Raw genomic sequence first — 24,377 nt, 5'->3', positions numbered from 1 at the left:
AAACGAAAGTTGGAATCCGAGATGCGGGACCTGACACATGCTGAGCATATATGGACTACCCCAGAGCCTGTTCCAAGGAAGGACAGTACCGAGGACGATCTGCAGGTCGATCAACCCATGGTGTCTACCCGGAGCAAAGTCGCTGCTCTTCCAGATCCACAGGAAGCTCCACTGGAAGCTCACGACTCGGAACTCCAGGCTGAAGTAAATTGGAATGGTGACGAATTGTTATTGGCTCTGCAGTTGAAAATGATTTTGGGAGACATCCCAAGGCCATATATGCAGACAATCTCTGTCCTGCGAAAGTGTCATATTCGAGTGCCCCGAAGGTTTCCCTTCTTAAGATTTTTAAAACGATACGGACTTTTAGCCTAAAGAGTTGATTGAAACCCAGTTCATTAGTTATGTAACCTTCATTGAGTTCTAAACCTAGTACTTCCATTGTTGTAAAGATTGGCTTGGTCGTGTTTATCTCTCATGTAACTTGTTATTAATGTTAGTTTGTAATCTTAATTGAATTTTGACATTGAAAAAAAAATCTTTATCATTAAAATATATTATATAGAGGTGATAAATTTTAAATCTAAAGATTTTTCCCGAAGGGAGGGGTTATTGTAACGAACCCATCTCGTCACAATTTGTACGAGTCCCACCTCTATTTTAGTGACCTTTCTGATAAAAATATGTAATTAGAAATGTATCAATTTAAAAACAGGTTACACCTCTAATTTGGTAAACTTACTTCAAAATATACTTTTAATAGTTTATATTTCTTCCACTTGCTTACGCTAGCGTCGCCGACCCAATATAAAGGCGAGAGCGGGGCTAGCATCTCAGTTTGACTCCGTCTGCGGACGAGAGAAGTAGGGCTCTGCCTACGGGCAAGAGGAAAACTCCTCCTAACAGGAGAGAGAAAAAAGATATCCCACTCCACCTTCTGGTGAGAGAAATTTACTCCACTTTAGTGTGAGAAGACCTACTCCGCTTTTGGGCGAGAGAAACGCACTCCGCTTTCGGGCGAGAGATATTTAGGTAACCAGACCTTTTTCTTTCTTAAACCCCGTCATCTCGACGTTGGGGATGGTAACAGCGAAACCCCGTCTCCTCGATGCTGGGAAATTCGCTTCTTAGAATCTATTCCTTAGTTTTCCGCCTGTTACTCCTACATGTAATCAAAAAGCAGTTTCCAAGGTTACACTAATCTTTATCTTTTAGATGCTTTGTTTATAAACCCTTTGTGATTGTTTTTCTAACAAGAGTACTAGGTATCATTTACGAAACTGTGAAACTATAAGTTGGATGTATAAAACTACTGTAAAAGGGTCTAAGTTCCTTTCTTGCTCAAGTTTGTGATGAAATAAACCTTTATATGTTTTAGTTAATTTTGAGTTGTCAATTAACTTAACTGGTCAACTACGTCATAGCCCTCTAAGTGCAACATACACCCGAACCCTGAGTGTAAATAGAGTCTCATGCCACCGCTGGAGAAAAAGGTTAGCATTATGGGTAGACTTGTAACACTTAGCTAACTAAGCTATTGGGCATCTTTCCTACTCCCTCGAGAGACACGGAATGTTACAAGGGTCCACCTACAAAACAATCATTTCACGTAATCCTGCAAGAAAGTTACAGACTTGGTAGAATTGAAGACCAGGATCGAGGAGGTTGTGGCAGGTGGAATGACTTCATCAACACACTTGACATTGTGAAAGCCACTCAGGGTGCCCATGTAGAGGTTTATTAATAATGAGAAGTATCTTCACTAATCTTTGAGTCAATGAATGTAATTCCATGTCTGTTGCTTCCAAAAAACAAGATATTTTGATCTGTTATGGGGTGAGTAATTTATGGACACCCTGTGTAATAAGAGTACAAAAAAATTGAGTCCATGACTGTGCAACTGACCACTGCTTCTTTCAGTATCTATTTGACAGGTTGTTTCACATGTTTTCTAGTGGTTATAAATCTGCACATAGTAATTATACAGGGTGACCCAAACAAAACTATACCCAAAGAAGCGAAGCGTGTTAGTATGTTTCATCAAGTACATCTGTAACTTGCATGTTGTGCCACACGCTCCACTGCCAGACCAGATAGATGTTGGAAGTGGCACATATCGGTATTTCTCAAAATGTTTGGGTATGTAGCTTGAAGCTACTGAGTGTATTTATCGCACCTGCAACTGAGATTTTGAAACTCTTGACAAATTTTAAAGAATAAAGCAAAACACATTACTCAAGAAGTCTCTGACAAAACCTACAAAAATATTCTGACGATAAAAAAACTGGCTTGGGTATAATTTTATTTGGGCTATCTTGTACATGTGCGTAAATAACGCATGGCCAAAATGGCAAGTTGTAAATACCAGGAGACCTGGTTTCCGTAAACAAGGGAGACTTTTCAACTTGTTAAATGGTTGGTCTCTTACTACTTACTAAAACCGATTAAGACGCATCTCATGATTGGCCTTGATTTTCTATCCCCAGGCATCTTGGCCTGAAGAGATATGGCTGCCATAGGAATGAACTCAGCAAACCAAAAGCTGGAGCTAATCCTCGATTCCTTGGTATCGTTTTTATGCTGGGGTATAAAAATCTGACTAGGGTAAGGTTAGGGATGTGCCGAAGCCAATTACCGATGTATAAATATCGGCACAAATCGACATCAATTAAAATCTGATACATAAATCAGTATTGATAAGTTTTATATTTTTATTTTGTAAGATTTATTGAAAATTAGGTTACGGATCATCATCACTGTGGAGTCTTTGTGATAAAATTATTGCAAACTCTCATTCAGAGGATCAACCTACCTCAAAATCAGAAATAGAACAGTACATTGCTAAACCGATTATTCCACGTGACGAGGATCCGCTGTTGTATTGGAAATTCAAAAATGAGTATCCAAACCTGAAGCAAGTGGTGAGAAAATACTTGGGCATACCTGCTGCATCAATATTCAGTGAAGGAGTGTTCAGCTAGACAGATTTGTGATAAGAGAAGTATGTTGCTTCCAGAAGTTGTTCAAAAATTTATGTTTCTGACGTTGAATCTGCCAGCATTAAATTAAGAACGGGAAACCATTTTACATTTCAAAGAACTGCTTGTGTATTAATGTAAAATCTCTGAGAATATATACATGTATATGCATTTAATACAAATTAGAAATATTTATAGCAACTTTATTTTTGTCATGCTGAAAATAACATTTCATTACTGTTGCATAATCCTATGTATCGAAATCAGTATCAGTTCCAAAAATTATCGGTGAGTACATCAGCTTCGGTAAATTTTCAGCTTTGTCACATCACTAGGTAAGGTCAAAGTATCCGAAGCACTGTACCAGTAAGAAAAAGGTTCATGGTCGGTCAAGTGTTCATGTTAACAGAAGTCAGGCTGATCACATTATGTAACATGATTGTTGTTCCTAGAAAGTAACTAATTTCCTAATTGTTTGAAACTCAAAAGAATAGAAAATGCCTATTCTTCCCCTCAAACTTTGCTTTTTGTGACTAGGCTTTGATATTTTGAAATTCACATATTCAATATGAAAATGGGCAAATTTCAAGTCATAAAACCACAACTTGGTTCCAAACCAGTGGCGTCTCCTGACCCTGAACTTCAGGCGTTGGCAAAGAAGAAATGTTAACCCCTCCCCCCCTCATTTCTGTGAACCAATATTACAAATTTTCTCCGTACCTTTTTCGTGTAATTTTATAAATATTTAGAAAAACATTAAATTACATAAATTATTGTAAATCAAATACTTCATTTAAAGTATTAATATATTTGAAGGGTAAGGATAAAATTAATATGTTCAATACTTCGCTATACAATTAATTTTTAATGCACGAGTTTGCAACCAGAGGGGTTGGTGGAACTCCTACCTATCACTCCTAGAAAAACACCGTGGACATAAGAATGACCCGTTCATTGAAAAATCGCTAAAATGCACATGCACATTCCCGGTTTTTCCCCTTCCCCTTAATTTATCCTTCCAAAAAGTATATTTTGAAAAATCAACTGCTAATTACTTACAGTTACTTGAATTCCAGCTCTATTCTTCTTTCTTTAGAGAGAAATGCGCTGATCACCGCCTCATAAAATTTGGATTTATCCCCTTCTCCCAGCATAGAAAGTAATTCTTTCTGGATGGAGATAAGACTTAAATTCGTCATCCGGTTCTGAGGTTGAGTAGATCGGCAGAATGTGTGGCTCCTCTTCAGTGATGAGAACGATCTCTCGACAGATGACGTCGTGGAAGGAATTGTTGCGATCAACATTGCTAATTTATATATTTCCGTAAACCCACCCACTACCGGTAGATTCGTGTCCAGTAGATAATTTACAATCTCAATTGGTGTTTTCTCTGATCCTTCAGTGGAAGCATACCAAACAAAGTTCATTCTGCAGTTTGCTTAAATTAAACAGACTGCCATAAATTTCCTGCAATTTATGTACGAGATGGTGAGAAAAGTTCTCTCTTTTATTCAAGTAGCCCCGTTTTGTGTGATTTAGTAAATCAAAATATTGCAATTTTTCAAATGATGCGAATCTAATTGTTATCTGGTTGCTGATATCATCAATGATTTCAAAGTAAAGCCTCCGGCAGTGGTCTTTCTGTGATTCGTTGTTCAGTCGCCTCCTTTTCATTTCAACAACCTCTTCCTCTTCTACTGCACCAGTTATAGAATTCCATAGTGTTTCGAAATTCTCACTTTCCTTTTCCAGCTGTTGTTGAAATTCAGTTATTTTATTACTGCAATACAAAATATCAACATTTTTAGACTTCAATATACTGAATAATACGTCTGAAAAGGCAAGCAAGTTGGATAAATCCTTTATTAAAAATATATTTTCGAAATCCTTCAGGAAGCTAGAAAATCCTCTTGAAGTCACTGTAGTCAAATGATCGAAGTCTCCACTTTCACTAACATGTTAAAAAAACATAAGCAGTGCTTCTCTGTTGTCATTGACTGTCCACACTAGACTAGAGGTAAAATTCCATCTGGTAGGAGCTAATGACAGGAGCTTTCTGGACACGAAAGCAGAAAGTTCGTGAAACCTCTTTGGAGAATGAGAGAAAAACGTAGACAGTGATTTAAGACCACAAAAGAACACCTTAAGCTCTATGTTACATTCTAACGATTGCTGCAGCACCAAGTTCATGACATGAACATAACAATGCGTTAAAAAAGCTTTAGGATAATTTTCCAAAACTTTACTTTGAAGGCCATTCAAATGACCACTCATTACAGAATATCCATCGTATGTCTGGGCAATTAATATATCCCCACGCTTATACTTATCCATTATTTCAGTCACGTGACTAAAAAGAGCTCCTGCAGTTTTATCGACGCTCATGTCATGAAATCCAAGAAATCTTTCATGACTTTTTTTCTGTGAGGCCGAAAAAAAACGTAACACTGTTGACACCTGGGATTTTTTGCTAATGTCTGATGATCGACCATGATAGCCACAAAGTCTGTGATTTGAATTTCATTGTAGATTTCATCTCTCAGAACATCCGAAACTGAATTTATTAAATCATTTTGAATGCCTGCCGAAGTACCGCGAAAAACTGCAGAATGTAATAAATGTTCTTTTAATGAGGGATCAAACTCGGCACTTGCAATAAGGAATTCCATGTAATTGCCCTTATTTACAGATGCTGCATTTTCCTCATGGCCTCGGAATGGCAATTCTTGCTTTGCTAAATAGCAGACGGCGTTAATCAACCTCTTTAATATGCAATTCAGGCTCGCTGTGTTTTCTCACTGCAGTATTGAGATGATTCAAATCCGCATACTCTTGATAATTCCCAACACCTTTTTTAGTCTAGAATAATAAACATGTCCAACAGTAAAATTTATTCACCACATCACACCCGCAAAGCCAGTCTGAAATTTCATAGAGTTATTTTCGAAAATGTCTCTCAAAACCTTTTCCAGCGCCACTTTTTCCTTTAACACATCTTGACATCGTGAGATTCGGACGTGGTCGACCATTGTCAATCACTTCTTTCTTCTCTGAATACGAAAGCGAAGAAAATGAATTATTTAAATACTTTTGCACAACACTTTCACTATTATCACATCACTTCACACCACACGTTTAAAAAATAATGCAGAACAATCACGCAAAACAACGCGGAACGCGGGGTGAATGAAAGCTAAATCGTTGGGAACAAATACAACGCCTTGAGAAGCTAACCATGGTGGTGGGTGGCAGGGTGCGCATGCGCGGTCATCCTATGTTTTGGCAGTGGTAAGACGTTGTATATCCTCTCCAACGCCCTGGCAGTGCGGGACCGATCTGCCTGCCTGACAACCACTGCGCGCTGCGCCGCGTTCGAAAACTACCGGGCGCTCGAGACTGACAATTAAAGAAAAACGCTCAAAATCGTAATTTATAAAAGTACAGATACTTCCTTTATTTCATTTTCCTTTGGCCGTTGACACACGACTTACACACCCAGAGAAATCGCCACTGTTCCAAACTAACAAGTACAATTCTACAGAAATAACAGAAAAGATGTGTATTGGTAGATTTGTGATATTACTGATTATTAAAGTCATGGATACTTACTTTTTGAAAGATATAAGATATATTTTCTTACCATGTGAAACAAAACAGGAAATTTGCCTACTCTACACTTTCTACAGTCTGAATTATCCTGAGTTATGCAAAATCCCAGAACATTGAAATTTAGGATGGAAAAGTGCATCTCTTACACAGGCAAAGCAACATTGAAAGTAAATTGTTTGGAAGAAAGAAAAGACACACACAAAGACTCATGTAAAAGTTCTAGAAGTTCTAAGTAGACTTAATTTTTCAGATTCTGGAATATCATAGCAGTTTCTTTCGAATGTAGAGGAAATTCGAAACACAGCTTTGCTGTCGTCGGCCAATGGTCCAGCCAAGCCTTCAAGCCTCGATAATCCGGACCCCGATAAGCCAGACTTCGCTTCATCCGGACAGGCAAAAGGACCCCCCCCCCCCCAAAAAAAAACAACAGAATGCAAGGTTTTAAATGTGACTAGAAGTCAACAAGAGAATTTCCCAAAGAAAAGGCAGTCAACCACTCATGAAATTCTGTTTCCCGCAGACTTTATACTGTACTGTATAAGGTATTTAGGCCTATGCCCTTTAAATACACCATAATAAACATGTTTTCTTGCTATAAACGGAATTTTAATACACTTTCTACTGTTCTTTTAGGTTATTTCAGTTAATCCATACTTTCGTTAAACGGGTCAACTTATCCCCCCATTAGTCCGAATTAACAAGGTTTTACTGTAACAACATTTTAGGGCACTACAAAAATCCTTTCTATAGGTCTAATTTTGTATGAACCATCAATGTCTAAAACTATTTTTCAATTCCTTGTTATGGAACAAAATCTACATACATTAAACCTTAATAGTTTTTCTTGTATGTACGCATTGCTTGCATGATAGAATTATTTTCCTGTAGTTTACGGTTATTACAAGCATAAGAAAACAGTTTTTTCTTTGTGACGTTTCAGGAGAACACACGCTCCTTTCATCAGACATTTATTTTCATTTTGACTAAAGATACAGTTATAACAATGGTTAGTAATTTTTAAACAAAAAGAATCTGTTATATAATGGATGTTGTCAATGTTACATTGTTGTAATATAGCAACTTAACTGTGAAAAAAGCAGTCTATTTTATTTTTATTTTAGAATTTTTTAAATTATGAATTCCGAATATCATCAGGTAATTCAAATTCATCATTGTTTTCACAAAGTCTCTTGATGTTTTCTGTTACATTAAATTTTAAAGATGGTGGCTTACTCCATTTGTGAAAAAGAAAACTCCACACTGGATCTATGTTACCATTTTCATTATTTAATTTATTCCAGTGTTCTTCTGCAATGAACGAGGCTTCCCAGACATTCAACTCTGTGTTTCCCGTTAATCTTTTTAAAACCCTTCTCTTTTTAATCAAATGCTTCTCTTCGATGATATGAGTTGACAAACCTGTTCTTGGGTTTAGATTTATAATGTCCAAATCATGTTCGTGCCATCTTATTGCCATTTTCCTTGCTGTTTGTCCCACATAATCTTTTGAACATGAACAACTTATATTATATATTCCTGTGGTTTCCACATCTGGTAGCGAGTTTCTCATTTTGAATTCATTAAATGTACATTCCAAACTTCTTGGTGCTTTAAAAACAATTTTGAAATTAAAACTTTTAAAAATTTTTGCAATTTTATGTGAGAATCCCTTGTGGAATGGAATGCACACAAATTTCTTTTCAACAGATTTTTCATCTTTGTCTGTATTTCTCTTTTCCTTTAGTTTTCTTGCAACTTGTTTTTTGATTTGGTTTATTCTGTTAGTGTGAAAGCCATTTTCTTTTGCTATATTAAAGAGCCTTTCTTCTTCATTTTTGATATCCTCATTATTAGAACATAATCTTTGTGCTCTCAGGAAAAAATTTAAAAATATGTTATCCATTGTTATACGCGAATGTTCTGATTTGGCATGGATGTATTTTTCCCCCGCTAATTTTTTTCTATGGACTGATGTTTGAATTGTTGAGTCAGTTGTCTTAATTTGCAGATCAAGGAAAGAAATTACATTGTTATTCATGGGTTCGCAAGTGAATTTTATGCGACGATGTGATTCATTTAACGATTTAAATACGTCCATGATGGTGTTCTCATTTTTAGCAATAATTAGCACATCATCTACATATCTGATGTAGAGTTTGATATCCGCACCTATCGCATTAACAATTGGAGATTCTATGTAATGAAGGAAAATGCTGGAGATGATTCCGGATACTGGGTTTCCCATTGATAGACCATTATTTTGCTGATAGATTTTGCCATCAAATATAAAGTAATTGTAATTTGCACATACAGTAAACCATCGAACCATTTCCCATGATTCTACTGGGTTAACCTTCATCTCAATAAGCCATCTGTGTAATGCATCTGTGGCACCTTCTATTGGGACACTAGGATATAAATTTTCAACATCAAAACTTGCAATACGATACTCACTATTCCAAACAATATTTTTTAGTTTCTGTTTGACTTCATATGCATTTTTAACACTGAATGGTGTTTGTTGTTTAATTATAGCAAGTCTTTCAACTAAATATTTGGATAGTTTGTATGCAGGATGTGTGAAAGTTGCAATGATGGGTCGTGACTTGCTATAATTAAACAACAAACACCATTCAGTGTTAAAAATGCATATGAAGTCAAACAGAAACTAAAAAATATTGTTTGGAATAGTGAGTATCGTATTGCAAGTTTTGATGTTGAAAATTTATATCCTAGTGTCCCAATAGAAGGTGCCACAGATGCATTACACAGATGGCTTATTGAGATGAAGGTTAACCCAGTAGAATCATGGGAAATGGTTCGATGGTTTACTGTATGTGCAAATTACAATTACTTTATATTTGATGGCAAAATCTATCAGCAAAATAATGGTCTATCAATGGGAAACCCAGTATCCGGAATCATCTCCAGCATTTTCCTTCATTACATAGAATCTCCAATTGTTAATGCGATAGGTGCGGATATCAAACTCTACATCAGATATGTAGATGATGTGCTAATTATTGCTAAAAATGAGAACACCATCATGGACGTATTTAAATCGTTAAATGAATCACATCGTCGCATAAAATTCACTTGCGAACCCATGAATAACAATGTAATTTCTTTCCTTGATCTGCAAATTAAGACAACTGACTCAACAATTCAAACATCAGTCCATAGAAAAAAATTAGCGGGGGAAAAATACATCCATGCCAAATCAGAACATTCGCGTATAACAATGGATAACATATTTTTAAATTTTTTCCTGAGAGCACAAAGATTATGTTCTAATAATGAGGATATCAAAAATGAAGAAGAAAGGCTCTTTAATATAGCAAAAGAAAATGGCTTTCACACTAACAGAATAAACCAAATCAAAAAACAAGTTGCAAGAAAACTAAAGGAAAAGAGAAATACAGACAAAGATGAAAAATCTGTTGAAAAGAAATTTGTGTGCATTCCATTCCACAAGGGATTCTCACATAAAATTGCAAAAATTTTTAAAAGTTTTAATTTCAAAATTGTTTTTAAAGCACCAAGAAGTTTGGAATGTACATTTAATGAATTCAAAATGAGAAACTCGCTACCAGATGTGGAAACCACAGGAATATATAATATAAGTTGTTCATGTTCAAAAGATTATGTGGGACAAACAGCAAGGAAAATGGCAATAAGATGGCACGAACATGATTTGGACATTATAAATCTAAACCCAAGAACAGGTTTGTCAACTCATATCATCGAAGAGAAGCATTTGATTAAAAAGAGAAGGGTTTTAAAAAGATTAACGGGAAACACAGAGTTGAATGTCTGGGAAGCCTCGTTCATTGCAGAAGAACACTGGAATAAATTAAATAATGAAAATGGTAACATAGATCCAGTGTGGAGTTTTCTTTTTCACAAATGGAGTAAGCCACCATCTTTAAAATTTAATGTAACAGAAAACATCAAGAGACTTTGTGAAAACAATGATGAATTTGAATTACCTGATGATATTCGGAATTCATAATTTAAAAAATTCTAAAATAAAAATAAAATAGACTGCTTTTTTCACAGTTAAGTTGCTATATTACAACAATGTAACATTGACAACATCCATTATATAACAGATTCTTTTTGTTTAAAAATTACTAACCATTGTTATAACTGTATCTTTAGTCAAAATGAAAATAAATGTCTGATGAAAGGAGCGTGTGTTCTCCTGAAACGTCACAAAGAAAAAACTGTTTTCTTATGCTTGTAATAACCGTAAACTACAGGAAAATAATTAAACCTTAATTTCTAGTTCCAGCGATCACGTTAACAGCACCAAGTCTCTAGTCATTAAAGCTCAGCTGGACCTCTGCCCAACACGAGTGCAGCTTTTTACAATTTTCTCTCCTTTCGAGAAACTGCTACGATATTCCAAAATTTGAAAAATTACATCTGCTTAGAATACCTTCTATCTCCATGTGGATTGCTTTTGCTGTTGCCAAAAATATTCTCAATAGTTTTGTCATTACGTAAGTCCATTAAACTATTGATAATATCTTGATAATAGCGAAACCAAAGCACATGAAGATTCACATGAATGCTCTAGAAGGAATTCGAATTTTGGAACATTATAGCAGTGTTTCGAAAGAAGAGGAAAATTCCAAAAAAAACTGCCTTCGCGTCGGCCAATGTCCAGCCGAACCTTAAGATGAAATTCACACAGCAAGTATATATCTCTGATGGTTCATCTGACGTACAAAAGCAAAAACATCAAAATGTTTCTACATAGTGAATGAATAATCAATTCTTATGTTGCTGGTGTTCAATATTCTGCCAACACAAAGTTTAGACTACATTTTGTTAGTACAAATATGCATCTATAGCAGTTAGTAAAGAATTTAATAATTACCGTGGTAGATTTTGAACGTAAAGGTTTGTGTCCTTGATCTCTTCCCCCGATGGCCGTGCATATGATACTTTAAGCCTTTTGTTTTGTACCTGGAGGCCGTTTAGTGTGTTTATGGCTCTAGCTGCATCTTCAGGCTTCTGATAATTCACAAAACCGAATCCATAGCTGTAGCCAGTCTGAAAGATAAAATTGACACTAAAAACAAGGCAATTACAGTGAGATATCATTTATGCCATATATCGGGACATGCATATTTAGTTTTTGAAGAAAACAAGAAACGTGAAATAACATATTGTAATGTTAATTATTAATCTTTCTGACAGATGTGAGGTGCATTTTCCTACCGTTTTGTCACATTCTGATGCAAAATGGAACACTGTGGTTAAGTAGGTCCTCACTTCCCGACCCACCTCCGACTCTAAACTACCATTAGATTTTTTAAGTCTTCAGTTCGCGAAGGCAGCAAAAGGGGTCTCACACGATCGTTAAAATTGCATCTTTAAAATGGCGACTGCACACGGTATACGACTTCGCAAATTTAGATGCTAATAACTGCTGAAGATTTGGGAAAATAATGTTTTCTCTTAAAATAATAAGAGAATAACATTGGCACTGTTGAAAAATGTAGCACATGTAACCCGTAGCAGTGAATGTGAATATACAACATATGTTATTTTCAAGTTGATATACCACTTTACGGACCCACTAGCATAAGTTGCATTACCCGTATATTACGATACAAGTTGTATATTCTAATGAAACCCTTCTCGTACGGTTTTGAAATATATCCCCACATACGAACTAGTCAATTAAATTACATAAACATCACAACATTCAAAGTGCGAAAATTGTGGTGTTTACATTAAGTTACCATATTATATTTATATTTCATTGACACTTCTTTGCTCCTAAAATACTTATTATGAAATTTACTTTGAAGTCCATGAAGAACTAATTACAATTCGTAATTTATATATCATTACAACACTAGCAGCTGCAGTGTTACACACAGCACAGTCTATTTGTTACAGCCAACAACCAGAGTACGTACATATGTATGTGGCTGTTCAATGTTTACTTCAAAGAAAATAATTCGCATCGTTTGTGAAAGTATAATAACAGTATCACAGTAGGAAATTTAAACATGCGAAATATTTATTTAAAACAATAATAATTAGTACTTTCTCCAATCAATAAATAAAATGCCATTTATATAGCTGTATTGCTCGAATTTTTTTCTTCTTTAAGCTACCTTGAATAAACAGTTGAGCATCTATTGCCCTTCTTCTTCTTCTACTTCCTACTTCAGCTGGCCAGTGTGCTCCTCAATTCTGATTGGTAGTTCTATGGTATTAACGATGGATTTAGAGACTGTTTCTAATTCTGTCGGGAACTAAATAAGAGAAATCTCTCACACGATCGTTAAGTTAGGAAGCTAGAAATCGATGGTGAAGTGAGACTGGCTTTATACATGAAATTTAGAGTTTATTTACAGACTCGACACTTTCTGAAGTTTGAATTATCCTGTGAGTTATGCAATTCACAGAAAATTAATTAATTCTCTGTAAATATTTGAGAAGCAAGAATGGACCCTTTATACAGGAATAAGCTTAATACTCTGGTAACTAGATAAATGTGTTATTAGAAGGGTTACATTTATTTTGTAATAAGTGCAGTTTTTAAATCAAATTTTAGATTATGTTCACATTTTAAAAACAAAATGTAATTTTATATACCATTTTTTCACCGATTTTGAACCCAAAATTGACTGTTTTTGAACCGAAATTTTGCTTTTTTATTTACCAAAAATATGTGCCTCTAGCCATATATCATATCTATACAAAATTTGACACTTTTCATGAATAACTAAAATAGCAAAAGAAAAAATAATTCTGTGTTAACTGCAAAGACCATATCTTGGTTCACTCATTGTTACATTTAGACCTAGTTTATTTATTACGATCATCAACAAAAAATTATGTACTGTTATATATTACTTGGAAGTTAAGTATGAAGCCATGGGCTGAAGTAGCCAAAAATTCAAATTATGTACATATTGTTGTCATGGAAACTTCTTCTTTGATTTGAAGCAAGGTTATTAGAAGTATAGGTTGGGCCAATCCGTTGTTTACTCGTAATGACGAAACGACGGTAAGAGGTGAATGTATCCATGAAATGAATTCCAAATCTATGCGCTAGTGTTGCACTATGCAGATAGGAAACCATGCCAGAAACTGAACACACGAAATCGAGTACACAAATGAGCATTTCCACCCATTTACATTTTGCGGCTTCAGACAATTTGAAAATAAATATAGATAGGTACAGTGGGATCCATGAGTATTACCGTGCAAATTGTCCATGTCATTCAGTTTTCTCTTGCATCTTAAGTGTTATTAAGCGATGGATTTTTATGTTTGGTGGTGCAGAAGTTGTCTGGAGCTTGTCCTGAGTTTTCTTTTAATTCTTGAACCTGTTATTGGGTCAAATAAAATGCACGAACATGGTGATGGACAATTTGCGAGATATTACTCATGGATCCCACTGTACTTATTGTTATGCGGGACAGAATATTTTTGATCGGAACGGGATTTTTTTCTAAATCCCGACATTCGGGACGGGAAATATTCGCAATTTCTCGACTAGTCTGGAAATCTCAAATTCTCATTTTCACTTTAAGTTATTTTCTTTGCATTTCTGGAATGAAAACTAAAAATTTCCGATAAGTTCCAGACACTTGCAATGTAGAAAACGTCAAGAATTAATACCGTTTTAAAATGACCATTCGGTATTTCTCGACTGCTCGGGATCCAGAAATTTAGGGAAGCCATTTGCTGAAGTCGTGATAGGGAAGGAATTTTTCTTTCCTATCCCGGTCCCGACTTTCCAAGATACCGCACACCACTTGTTATTATTATTTATTTTAGTTCAGCACAAGATACATCTTCCAAGTACGTTGAACATAATATATACGTTTTTCAAAAGGATTCTTCGGTCACCAAGCTTTGGATTCGTGTGGAAACGCTAACGTGAATCATGCTAATGCTAGAATCTGCAGTGCGCATTTCTGCCCAGAAGATTATGTACGTAATCTGAAAAGTCAACTTTTAGGTTTACATCGAAGAAAGATCCTTAAGCAAGATACCTTTGACTCCTTATTATGAGCAGGAATGTAGGGAGTAAATCATTTGATGAAGTGAACTAATTCTGAGTGGACTAATCGCAAAGGACATAATCAGCTCAGATCCTATTACTTCTTCATGGTATGTGACGTAAAGTTCCCGCCCAACTGTTTGACGGCGTTAGTGGTTATCGCATCTCCTTTTCCACAGCCTGTAGTACACATCCTCATCTAGACATTGTTCTTGTTCTGGTGTTTAATATCTGAAAACTGCAACACTGTCGTTTTGTCATTTCACGTGACTTCACATTGAAGTGATGCATTCACTTGGCTGGTCACACGTCATCGAACGCAAAAACTTCAACCGTTACCATGGTTTTGGGCCAGGGCTGGATTTGAAGTATGTTTTATGAAGAGAAATGTTCAAACACAAGTGTTTAATTTGATATACAAGTTGTGTTAGTGATACACAATATATAAAATAATAATAATATGATCAAGTTTATATGACGACAATATGTATATTCATATAAATAATATGAACTTATGGTTATTTCAGCCCATGGCTGCATACTTAACTTTCGGTCAATACATAACATGTACACAAATATGGCAAACTTAGACTAATTTTTTGTGACTTAAATTAAGGCTGGTACACAGCATTTTAACTTTTAACCACTCTGAAATCAAGTATTGTGAATGGGTGTATGTATGCATGTGTGAATCCATAGGATTTAAGAAAAGCCATGGTTATAAAATTATGGTAAGATACACAGTCCCAAGAATATGATTAAGAGATTTTGAGTGGTCAATCTCGAAATTATAAAATCCTTACAATTTCCACACACATCTTAAAATAATGATCAATTATAACATCTGTGTAGACGAGTATCAGTTTAGGATGTACATATGTAAATGTATATTCATATGTACGAAGGCTGCATTTGTAACTACAACATGTCATAAATAGAAAATCTGAAAAAAAATTAAATTATACTGGAAAGTGTCAAACATTAAGAGATATACGTAAAAATATTTTCCGAAGGATGAATTCTTCTATTTCATTATTTCTAGGAAGAAAAATAAATATGCAGTGTACAGATAATTTACTATCACAACAACCAGTGTTAGCTTCAAAATCAATACTGGCCAGGAAAATACTGTAGATGTCAAATATCATATTTCCCTGTGTTTTTCCATTGATTCTCGGTACCCTTGACCTTCTGAACCCCCTGGAGAAAGTGAAATATTTTGGATGGTTTATGAAGATTTTGTTGTTTATGAATGTTTTCAGTTGATTTTAGGTCTAGGAAATGTGTTATTGTGAAGTACAGTACGTCTGTTGTTTTAGCGTATTACTTTACCGTGTAGCAGAACAGCCCAAAGGCTTCCCACAAGTGAACATAGCACCCAAAACGACTTTCCAGCAGCTACAATTTTATGTAGTTAGGTTAGGATTGTTAGGTTTGGTACTGATAATTATTTTTGATGTGTTCTTTCGCTATTTTAGTGTGCAAACAAAGTTTTACCAACAAAAAGCCGCGAAATACTCCGAAATTGCAGGTTTTAACTTATGTGGGCCATTCTTTGGGATCAAATATCTACATTGTTTGTGCTTTCCTAATGCAGGAACCGCTTTTACATTACGTAAAACATTGAAATCTGTAGATTTAAAAAAAAATCAACGTAATTCTCAAGGCGGTACAGTGGGTAAGCAGCCCCTGTGTAAGTTTCAAAACCAATACTGCTAAGGAAAATACTGTAGATGTCAAATATCCTATGTTTTTTCATTGATTCTCTTCAGACATTCTCTTGGCCTCCCCGATGGCAGTGGTAGCATCGTCGCCTTGTCGTACAAAGTCCAGATCGTTTCTAAATTAAGGGATCATAGATAGGCTATGTGAAGCCTGATATTCGAGGTTATTTGGCTGCGAGAGGTGTATCGTAAGAGGGGGTACAACTCTGAAAAGCTACGTCTACACTTAACCAAGCAAGGGGGCTAGCCCCGTGAGATAAGAACACTCACGATTAACTTTAAACACTACAATTGACTGGTCTGGCAAGGGTGTGAGAAAATGAAAGACAAGGATAGAGGAACGTAGATCTCGATCTCGAAGTGACGATCGACTCGCTGGTTCGTTGATGAAACTCTCCTGAAATAAAACTCCTTTCCGATATTGTACTACTCCTCGCTGTAACTCCTTTTGTAACGTTCGGTAACAACTATTCACGCCACAACTTTCTTAGTTCGACAACTTATATAATTCCGAGGCACTAACTGTGCACGCGATAGATTTCACATACCGACTGGGGCTAAGAAATATTCTCCCGAGCTATTTAAACGAAATTCGAACTTCGGCCGTTGAGAGGACGCGTCTCTCAATAACGGTGCTTTCAGCGTAAAGCTGTGTTTGCAGTATCTTCCCTGCGATTCCGGAAGAATTCGTATCAGCGGATTTTTACATCCGCTGAAGATCGCAGGTGGCATTTGCTTGAAATAAGCTCTTTCCAGCTTCTTTCATACTCGGGCCCTTTTTATGAAATGATTAGGCTATCGGACTATGGCGCCCGGGGTCCCGGATTCGAGTCATGCCTTGGGCATGATACGTTGTAATCAAGGGGTCCCAGGTTTGATACCTGGTGGAGGCTTATAGTGGTTCGGATCCCACTTTAAACTGTAGGTGCAGTCCCGATTAGCCTTCCTGTGCATGAAGTGAACTTAAAACATCAAATCAATTATTCAATTCAGACATTATCTTGTCTATAGTACCCCAAAACTCACTAAGTTAATATACAGGATGACACAAAAGAAAAGGTAACTGAAAGTATTTACATTGTATATATTTTTTCTGGACCACCCTATACTATTTCACATGTACCATTAGAGAGAACTACAACATACCTTGTAATCTTTCATTACACGACAACTTTCAAGAGGGCCAATCGTCACAAACATGCTGTACAATTCTTTCTCTGTCATATTCTGAGGTAGATAGTTGATGATCAAGTTGGTTCTAGTTTCCCCATCAGGCTTCGGGGTTTGAAGATCCGCCATCTCTTCTTTCTTAGCTTTAATACTTCTTTGGCACTTCCTTCCTCCACACTAGACCAGGCACATATATAGGAATATACAAAAATAAAAACAAACTTTTGCCTCCTGGCAGAATAGGGCTCACACATAAAAAAATAAAAAATATTCCACAGGATTTGCATCTCTCTGCCTGAAGGAGAACAAGACAAAAAATTCAAATGTATGATCTGTAAGAAAAAAGGAGCATGAAATCTAAACTCTTCATTCATGGCATACCCAAGGATATCAAATACCGAACATTATGACCCTAAAAAAAATAATTATACACAGCATTAGAAAATGTGATACATAAATATTTTATCACAATAATGTGCAGCACATATAACAAGTTGAAGCTATGAATTGCATTATAATAATAAAAAAAACTTGGAGTAATATAATTACTAATCCAATTACTTGCTACTACTGCAATGTATTTACTAAAAACAAGCAGGACTTTCTAAACACACACTACTGTTTTGATTGCAACAACACTAACACTAGAATTGCCAACCAACCAATGCACAGCGTGTCATTCTACAGAGCTATGGAGAATACCATTCCTTCAGCACACTTTACAACTTTCATTCTCAAATTTCCTCTTGAAATACATAAAACATATCCATGACTGACTTTGAGTTTCAAATGTCTGTTTCAATCATTGAACTATATATAACTGGAACGCTCGCTGCAACACTGATCGGCGTTGAAAAGTGAAGTCACATTTGCGATTAGTTTAGAAGAAAACATGGTAATCCCATAAGTTAATGTGTATTTACTCTCCTTTTTGCTATGGTATAGGGAAAAAATAAACATAAGTTAACCATACTTATGCATTTAGTGCTATAAATGAATGTCTTATTAAGTGTTTCTTCGCTACATTAATAGTTGGCATGTGTTGCTTCAAACAATTTATGCAGTCTTAAGTGGGTTGAACATGGTATGGTCGTGTTCAGCATTTGCATGTACAAATCGTGTAGATAATTGCCTGGGTGTCTACTTTTCTTCGGTATCATTTTTAAAAAATGTGTATACTACACCTAGATGTATTTATTAAAAGTTGATGATGGTAATTAAATATTATAGCGAAAGCTTTTGAATGTAGCCACATGTTTCATACACTGTTGCAAGTGATTAAACTTTGTAATAACCAATTGGAATTTTTCATAACTTATAAATATGTTAGAACCTAATAACATTAATTAATGATGGTATTATTATTGCATGCCATCAAAAATTACAATTCAGATTTACAAAGCAATTTTACTTATTGTAAAAGGAAGAATTAGTGTGTCCAAAATATATGATTTTATAACAAAACTGTCGTATGTGTATTGCGTAAATAGTCTGTATTGTTTACAAGACCTTTGAAGTTGTCAAGATGTTGGTAAAAAGAGATTGTGTTTTGTCTTGTATAAATGGAGTTCATTATAGTTTGTTGAATGGAATTTTGTGATCAATTAAATAATGTTGAATTATGCGTGCATATCATCTATAATCTATTCGACACCTTGTGTAAGATCTGCATGTGTTCCAAATACACAACAAAAACCAAAATTAAGTCTCACTCAATAGAGTAAAATATTACTAGTTTCATCTAGTCAAAACACCTATAACTCATTTATTTCGTCCTTTTTAACATTGCTACTTACTTATTGTGCATTGTGGAAGATTCTATAAGGTGTAATTATGAATTTCTAATGAAGATAACTTCAATTTTTCATGTTACGAATAATTATTATTGTTCCTTTTTTTCGCTTGCGTGACAAACAATATGGCGCGAGCGTTATGGATCATCGCACATCGTGCTTGTGTTTTGTCAATTTGGAGTGTAAACAAAAAATACCTACTTCCGGGTTTTAAATTATGCTAATACATAGAACCATGCACGGGTAGGCCCACAAACCATTCACGGATAGCCCCACAAACCATTCACGGTAAGGTTACGTTAGGCCAGCATAGATAAAATTTGGGGTCACGTAATTTTTTTGGAAAAAGACGGGGTGGTTGGAAACAGTGACAGGGGTTTAAGTTAACAAACACACAGAACATCCGGTTGAGGTAGAGAAAGTACATGGAAGCAACGGTAATTGCGATATTTTTTATAGATGAGATATGGCTAAAAAAGATGAAACGATGAAAGAAAATACATTCGGGAACTTCAAAAATGCTACAGAAAGTGATTCACGTAAGTAGTTTCTTGTGTAAAAATGAAGAAATCCGTTTTGACTAGTTCAAACTGTTACCAGTAAAATCGAAGTATCTGTGCATATACTTGTACTTTTCAAACTATTCCATACTCTTTAATTATTATTTTCTTTTCATGCATTTCCACAACGCCACGGTTCCCCGGTTCAAATCCCAGCCTGGGCACGGATGTTTGTGAATGTCCATTCATCAATTGCATCATATCATCACTAATCCCATCTTCACAATTAGCCTCAAGTGACAAAAAGCGAAGTAAAATACAGCAAATCAAATCAAATTTGCACAGTTCTCGTTAGTTTGATGCTGTCAGCTGGAAGACATGATGAGCAGACATTTGCATGTAGTGTCGCATTTATAAAAAATGATTCATATGGATCTGTGCATTACAACTCCATTCCATTTCTTCCCAATATTTCTTCGATGGTTTGAACCCAATCATGTTCAGCATGTCGCTCTGATATCAACAATAATATTGTGCCAAGTTATAACACAATGCAGACAACAGCTGCGGAATTCTTAATATTAATCAACTTTTACCAAGATGTTCTTAAAAATACATTGATATCGTTATTTTATCCTTACATCCCGTGGGGTTTGACTATAGTGACATACTCATTGTAAGGATTTCTCATAAATTATGTCTATTATTTCGTTGAATCCATTTGCCGCTATAGAAAAATTTGTTTGCTTCAGCGTTTCTTCCATAACTAAAAGTAAAACAGTCCTTCCAGTTATATATAGCTCAATGGTTTCAATAGACCTACGGAAGTGTCAAAATTATTTTTATTCCATCTTAAGGCCCTCTTGGGTACTAGTTTACTATCCTTCGGACAGATTTCTTCATTTCTACAGAAGAAACTACTTACCATCATAAGTTCATGTAGTATTGTCGAACATCTGGAAGGTGTTTTGTGTGATGTGGTAATGTTTCTTAGCGGAAATTCAACCATTGACGCATAGCTTTACGAACCATTTCCGGTAAGGTTAGGTTAGGTAGGGTCACAATAGGTTACAATAATTAAAAATTGGTTTCGAAAAAATATGTGTAGCCCCACACACCATTCTCGCATAGCCCCACACACCATTCTCGCATAGCCCCACGAACCATTGACACATAGCCCCACAAACCATTTGCGGAAACGTACGTTCTTCAGTTACAAAAACACTTTTTTTAAAAAAAAAATTGATCAAAAAAACGTGAATACACGTTAAAAAATGATCTGCGAAGCAGATAGGTAAGTACAAATGTCAAAAATTGATGAAACTCAGAAGTTATAGGTGTCCGAAGGATAGTAAACATTTACCGAACATTTTGTACAATATGACTAATATAAATAGCAAATAGGAATATTTAGAGCCACATGAATGTAACTTCATTGAATTGATTAATTGACAAAGGAAAAAAATTAATGGGATAATTAGAATACGCTTCAACATCAAATCATGCTCAATAAGATTACATACAGCTGGGAATGCAAAAATTACATGTTATTTAATCATTGCTTGAACATTGTCCAATGTACATTAAAAACTGAGCCGTACAGAGCTAAGTTTAACACAACACAGCATGTAAACAACATAGCAGTTCTGTTACCAATGTAGGCTTTGCAATTCGAAAAATAACACCTATTCTAGCAAATTAATTGAAGCAAAGGGAAATATTAACATCTTAACCTTCTATTTTAACATTTGTTAGAGAATTAGTACAAGGACGAAAAACTTTATTCTCTTATACAAAACAAGAATAGCCTAGAACCTGCAATCCACACGAATATTGTGAATGAATAATTAATGCATCCAAATATTGAATTTTTAAATCAAAACAATATATACTTTATTTAGTACATACAATTAATGCATCTTCGAAATTTGTTCATGGGTTCTCCATATTCATAAACGATGCTGCAGGGTACGTCGTTTATTAGTCACAATAGCGCGATCAAAAAAGTACTTACAAGGTCAATTTGATTGCAATATCAATGCTACATTTTTACGAAATAAATATTTTTCAAAATTACTAAAATCGACGCACATTTTGTGTAATTAGTTTATTCCGGTGCCGGCAAAAGTACATGCTGTATTCTGCACGAATGCCATAGGTTTTACGACTATTTGGCTGCCTATGTGAAAATGCAGACAATGTTAAACTTGTTACGACTACGAACATTTGAAATATTATATTCTAGCGCTTAATACCAACATATTAATAGAAAAATAATAGCGAATTACAATTGTACTACACTCACCTTCGAGATGGGTACTGCAGTCACTGTTGCTGCAACAAATCAACTTGAAATCTCTTTTCATATAGACTAGGAATAATATTTTTATTACATCCCATACAAATGTATTCATATAAATAGAAATATACATAACTACAATATGATAAGTAACACAATGACTATAGTTTGCATTGTGTGTAATTAAGTTAAACTTCCATCCTGTACTTAATGCACTTTACGTAGTACCATAAACGCAATGACGCTGATTCTAGAGGGTGCTACCCGGCGGGTTGCTCCAACATTGATCGCTTGCTGGCTGGCCTAAGCTATAAATTATATTGCCACTGGTTGGTGTTCCGCATATAGTCGTATTTTCTATTCATTTCCAACTTATGATCATGACCAGTAAGAAATTCGGAATTTACGTAACCTCATGGATTATTCCATTAAAAAAGACGACCTTGAATTGCACAACAAAAGGCCCGCGAGTAAAAAAGGACATCGAAATTGGTCGAGCATTTGACCAAAATAACTGCACGCAATTTTTTCGCGTGCCTCACATTCATATCCCTTTTCAGAGTATTTAAAGGCATCAGAGAGGATATCAAAGCGTATTGACCTCACACGTGACAAGGGCCTCCCCGATGGCGCAGTGGTAGCGTCGTCATCTTGTAATCAAGGGGTCCCGGGTTCGATACCCGGTGGAGGCACATAGTGGTTCGGATCCCACTTTAAATTGTAGGTCCAGTCCCAATTAGCCTTACTGTGCATAAAGTGGACTTTAAACACCAAATCAAATCACACGTGACAATTCATTTCTGCTGTGGCTTGCAGCGACAATATCAGAAACAATGTGAAGGAAGAAGGGTACGGGGTATTTTTAGCGATCGCTTTTAGTACACTCAAGACACAACCATACAAAAATGAATATTTGGGTTGAAATTCATAATGGTTTTCTTGTTTGCAAGGCATAGGGTTACCAGACGGCCTCTTTCACCCGGACATGCCCTCTTCTTCGGCCCCAAAAAGGTCCGGGCGGGTTTTTAGGAAAATTGGAAAATGTGCTCTCTTTGGGGGTATCAACAACTGCATCAACTTCAAGATCCGTAACAAACTTTTATATTTGTAAATAATAATAATAATAATCCGTTGCGCAACAGCCCATGAAGGGCCTAGGCATACCTACCGTAAATAATTGTTAATATTGTTTTCGTGTTCAATTTCAAAGTAAGGAAATACAAAACTCTCAGCTGCAATCGCAAAGACAAGATTTTTTTTTCAACAAAGAATGAATTAGTTTATAAAAAAAGTAACCCTATAGCGCTACAGCCAGCCCAATATTGGGCCCTGGATTATCTACCTACCTGGCCTGCCTCCCACGCTGAATTAGTTTATGCAATTCATTATTATGTAACATTCTCCATTCCCGTGTTTCTTGCCGGTCCCCAGTGGTGGAGTGGTGAACACCAGGCACGTAGCCTGGGGGAGGGCTCAGGGGGCTGAAGCTCCTCCCGAAATCCTTCAAATATCTAATTTGAATAGTGCACAGTGGTAGTTAATTTTACTTCATTAACAGGATTAAACATTTTGTGTAGTAAGTGGTAATATATTGAGAAATTCAATTTGCTTCATTTTACTTCGCTTTTTGTGCAAGTTTTGACTAATTTGTGAAGATGGGGATGAGTGATGATATGATGAAATTGATGAATGGACACTCACAAACATACATACTTTAGTCTCCCAGCCGGGATTCGAACCCGGGACCACTGGCATCGTAGCGCGATGTGTTGACCACTCCGCCACGGTGGCCGGATTGATAAATTCATATTCAGTTCTACTCTCCCCTCGCCTTTGAGGCGGCTCCGAAATACATTTCTGACTAATGACCTGGTTAGCACATCGCGCTACGACAACAGTGGTCCCGGATTCGAACCTTGGCCTGGGCATGGAATTTGTGAGTGTCCATGCATCAATTTCATCATATCATCACTCATCCCCATCTTCGCAAATTAGCCAAAAGTGGCAAATAAAGCGAAGTAAAATAAAGCAAATCAATCAATCCGTGTTTTTTCATCCATTTTAGGTCCAAATATTCTCCTAAGTTCTTTATTTTCAAAAACTGTCAATTTATGTTATTCTTTTAAAGTTAGGGACCAAGTTTCACAACCGTATAATAGTACCAGCATAGTAAATATGAGAATATTCAGACATTTGGCTGTAATGAGGCCTATAATTAGTTATATTGAAACGGCGTAAACTTTCTGTATTTTATAGGGGTGTCTGA

At 35.8% G+C, this 24,377-nt stretch overlaps 1 protein-coding gene across 4 annotated transcripts in view; it reads right to left on the bottom strand.

Annotated features, from left to right (window-relative positions):
• The window catches only part of LOC146002405 (sex-lethal homolog), a 65,493-nt gene extending 43,125 nt beyond the window's left edge, over positions 1–22,368 (bottom strand). For 2 of the 4 annotated variants that reach the window (XM_083140166.1, XM_083140167.1), the window contains exons 1-3: positions 21,904–21,960; positions 17,496–17,696; positions 11,473–11,648 (exon numbers count right to left, since the gene is read on the bottom strand). In XM_083140166.1, the coding sequence (XP_082996292.1) occupies positions 11,473–11,648; positions 17,496–17,696; positions 21,904–21,945 (419 nt within the window). In that variant the 5' untranslated portion in view covers positions 21,946–21,960. Of the gene's footprint in view, positions 1–11,472; positions 11,649–17,495; positions 17,815–21,903; positions 21,961–22,117 lie in introns of those variants that run through there. The other 2 variants (XM_083140169.1, XM_083140168.1) reach the window with 2 other exon arrangements.
• Positions 22,369–24,377: the final 2,009 nt, after the last annotated feature.

The sequence above is a fragment of the Lepisma saccharinum genome, chromosome 18 (assembly GCF_977018435.1).
Source record: "Lepisma saccharinum chromosome 18, izLepSacc3.1, whole genome shotgun sequence".
NCBI classification, from domain to species: domain Eukaryota; kingdom Metazoa; phylum Arthropoda; class Insecta; order Zygentoma; family Lepismatidae; genus Lepisma; species Lepisma saccharinum.
Note: the sequence above shows the minus strand (reverse complement) of the source record. Positions and strands in the feature narration are given on the sequence as shown.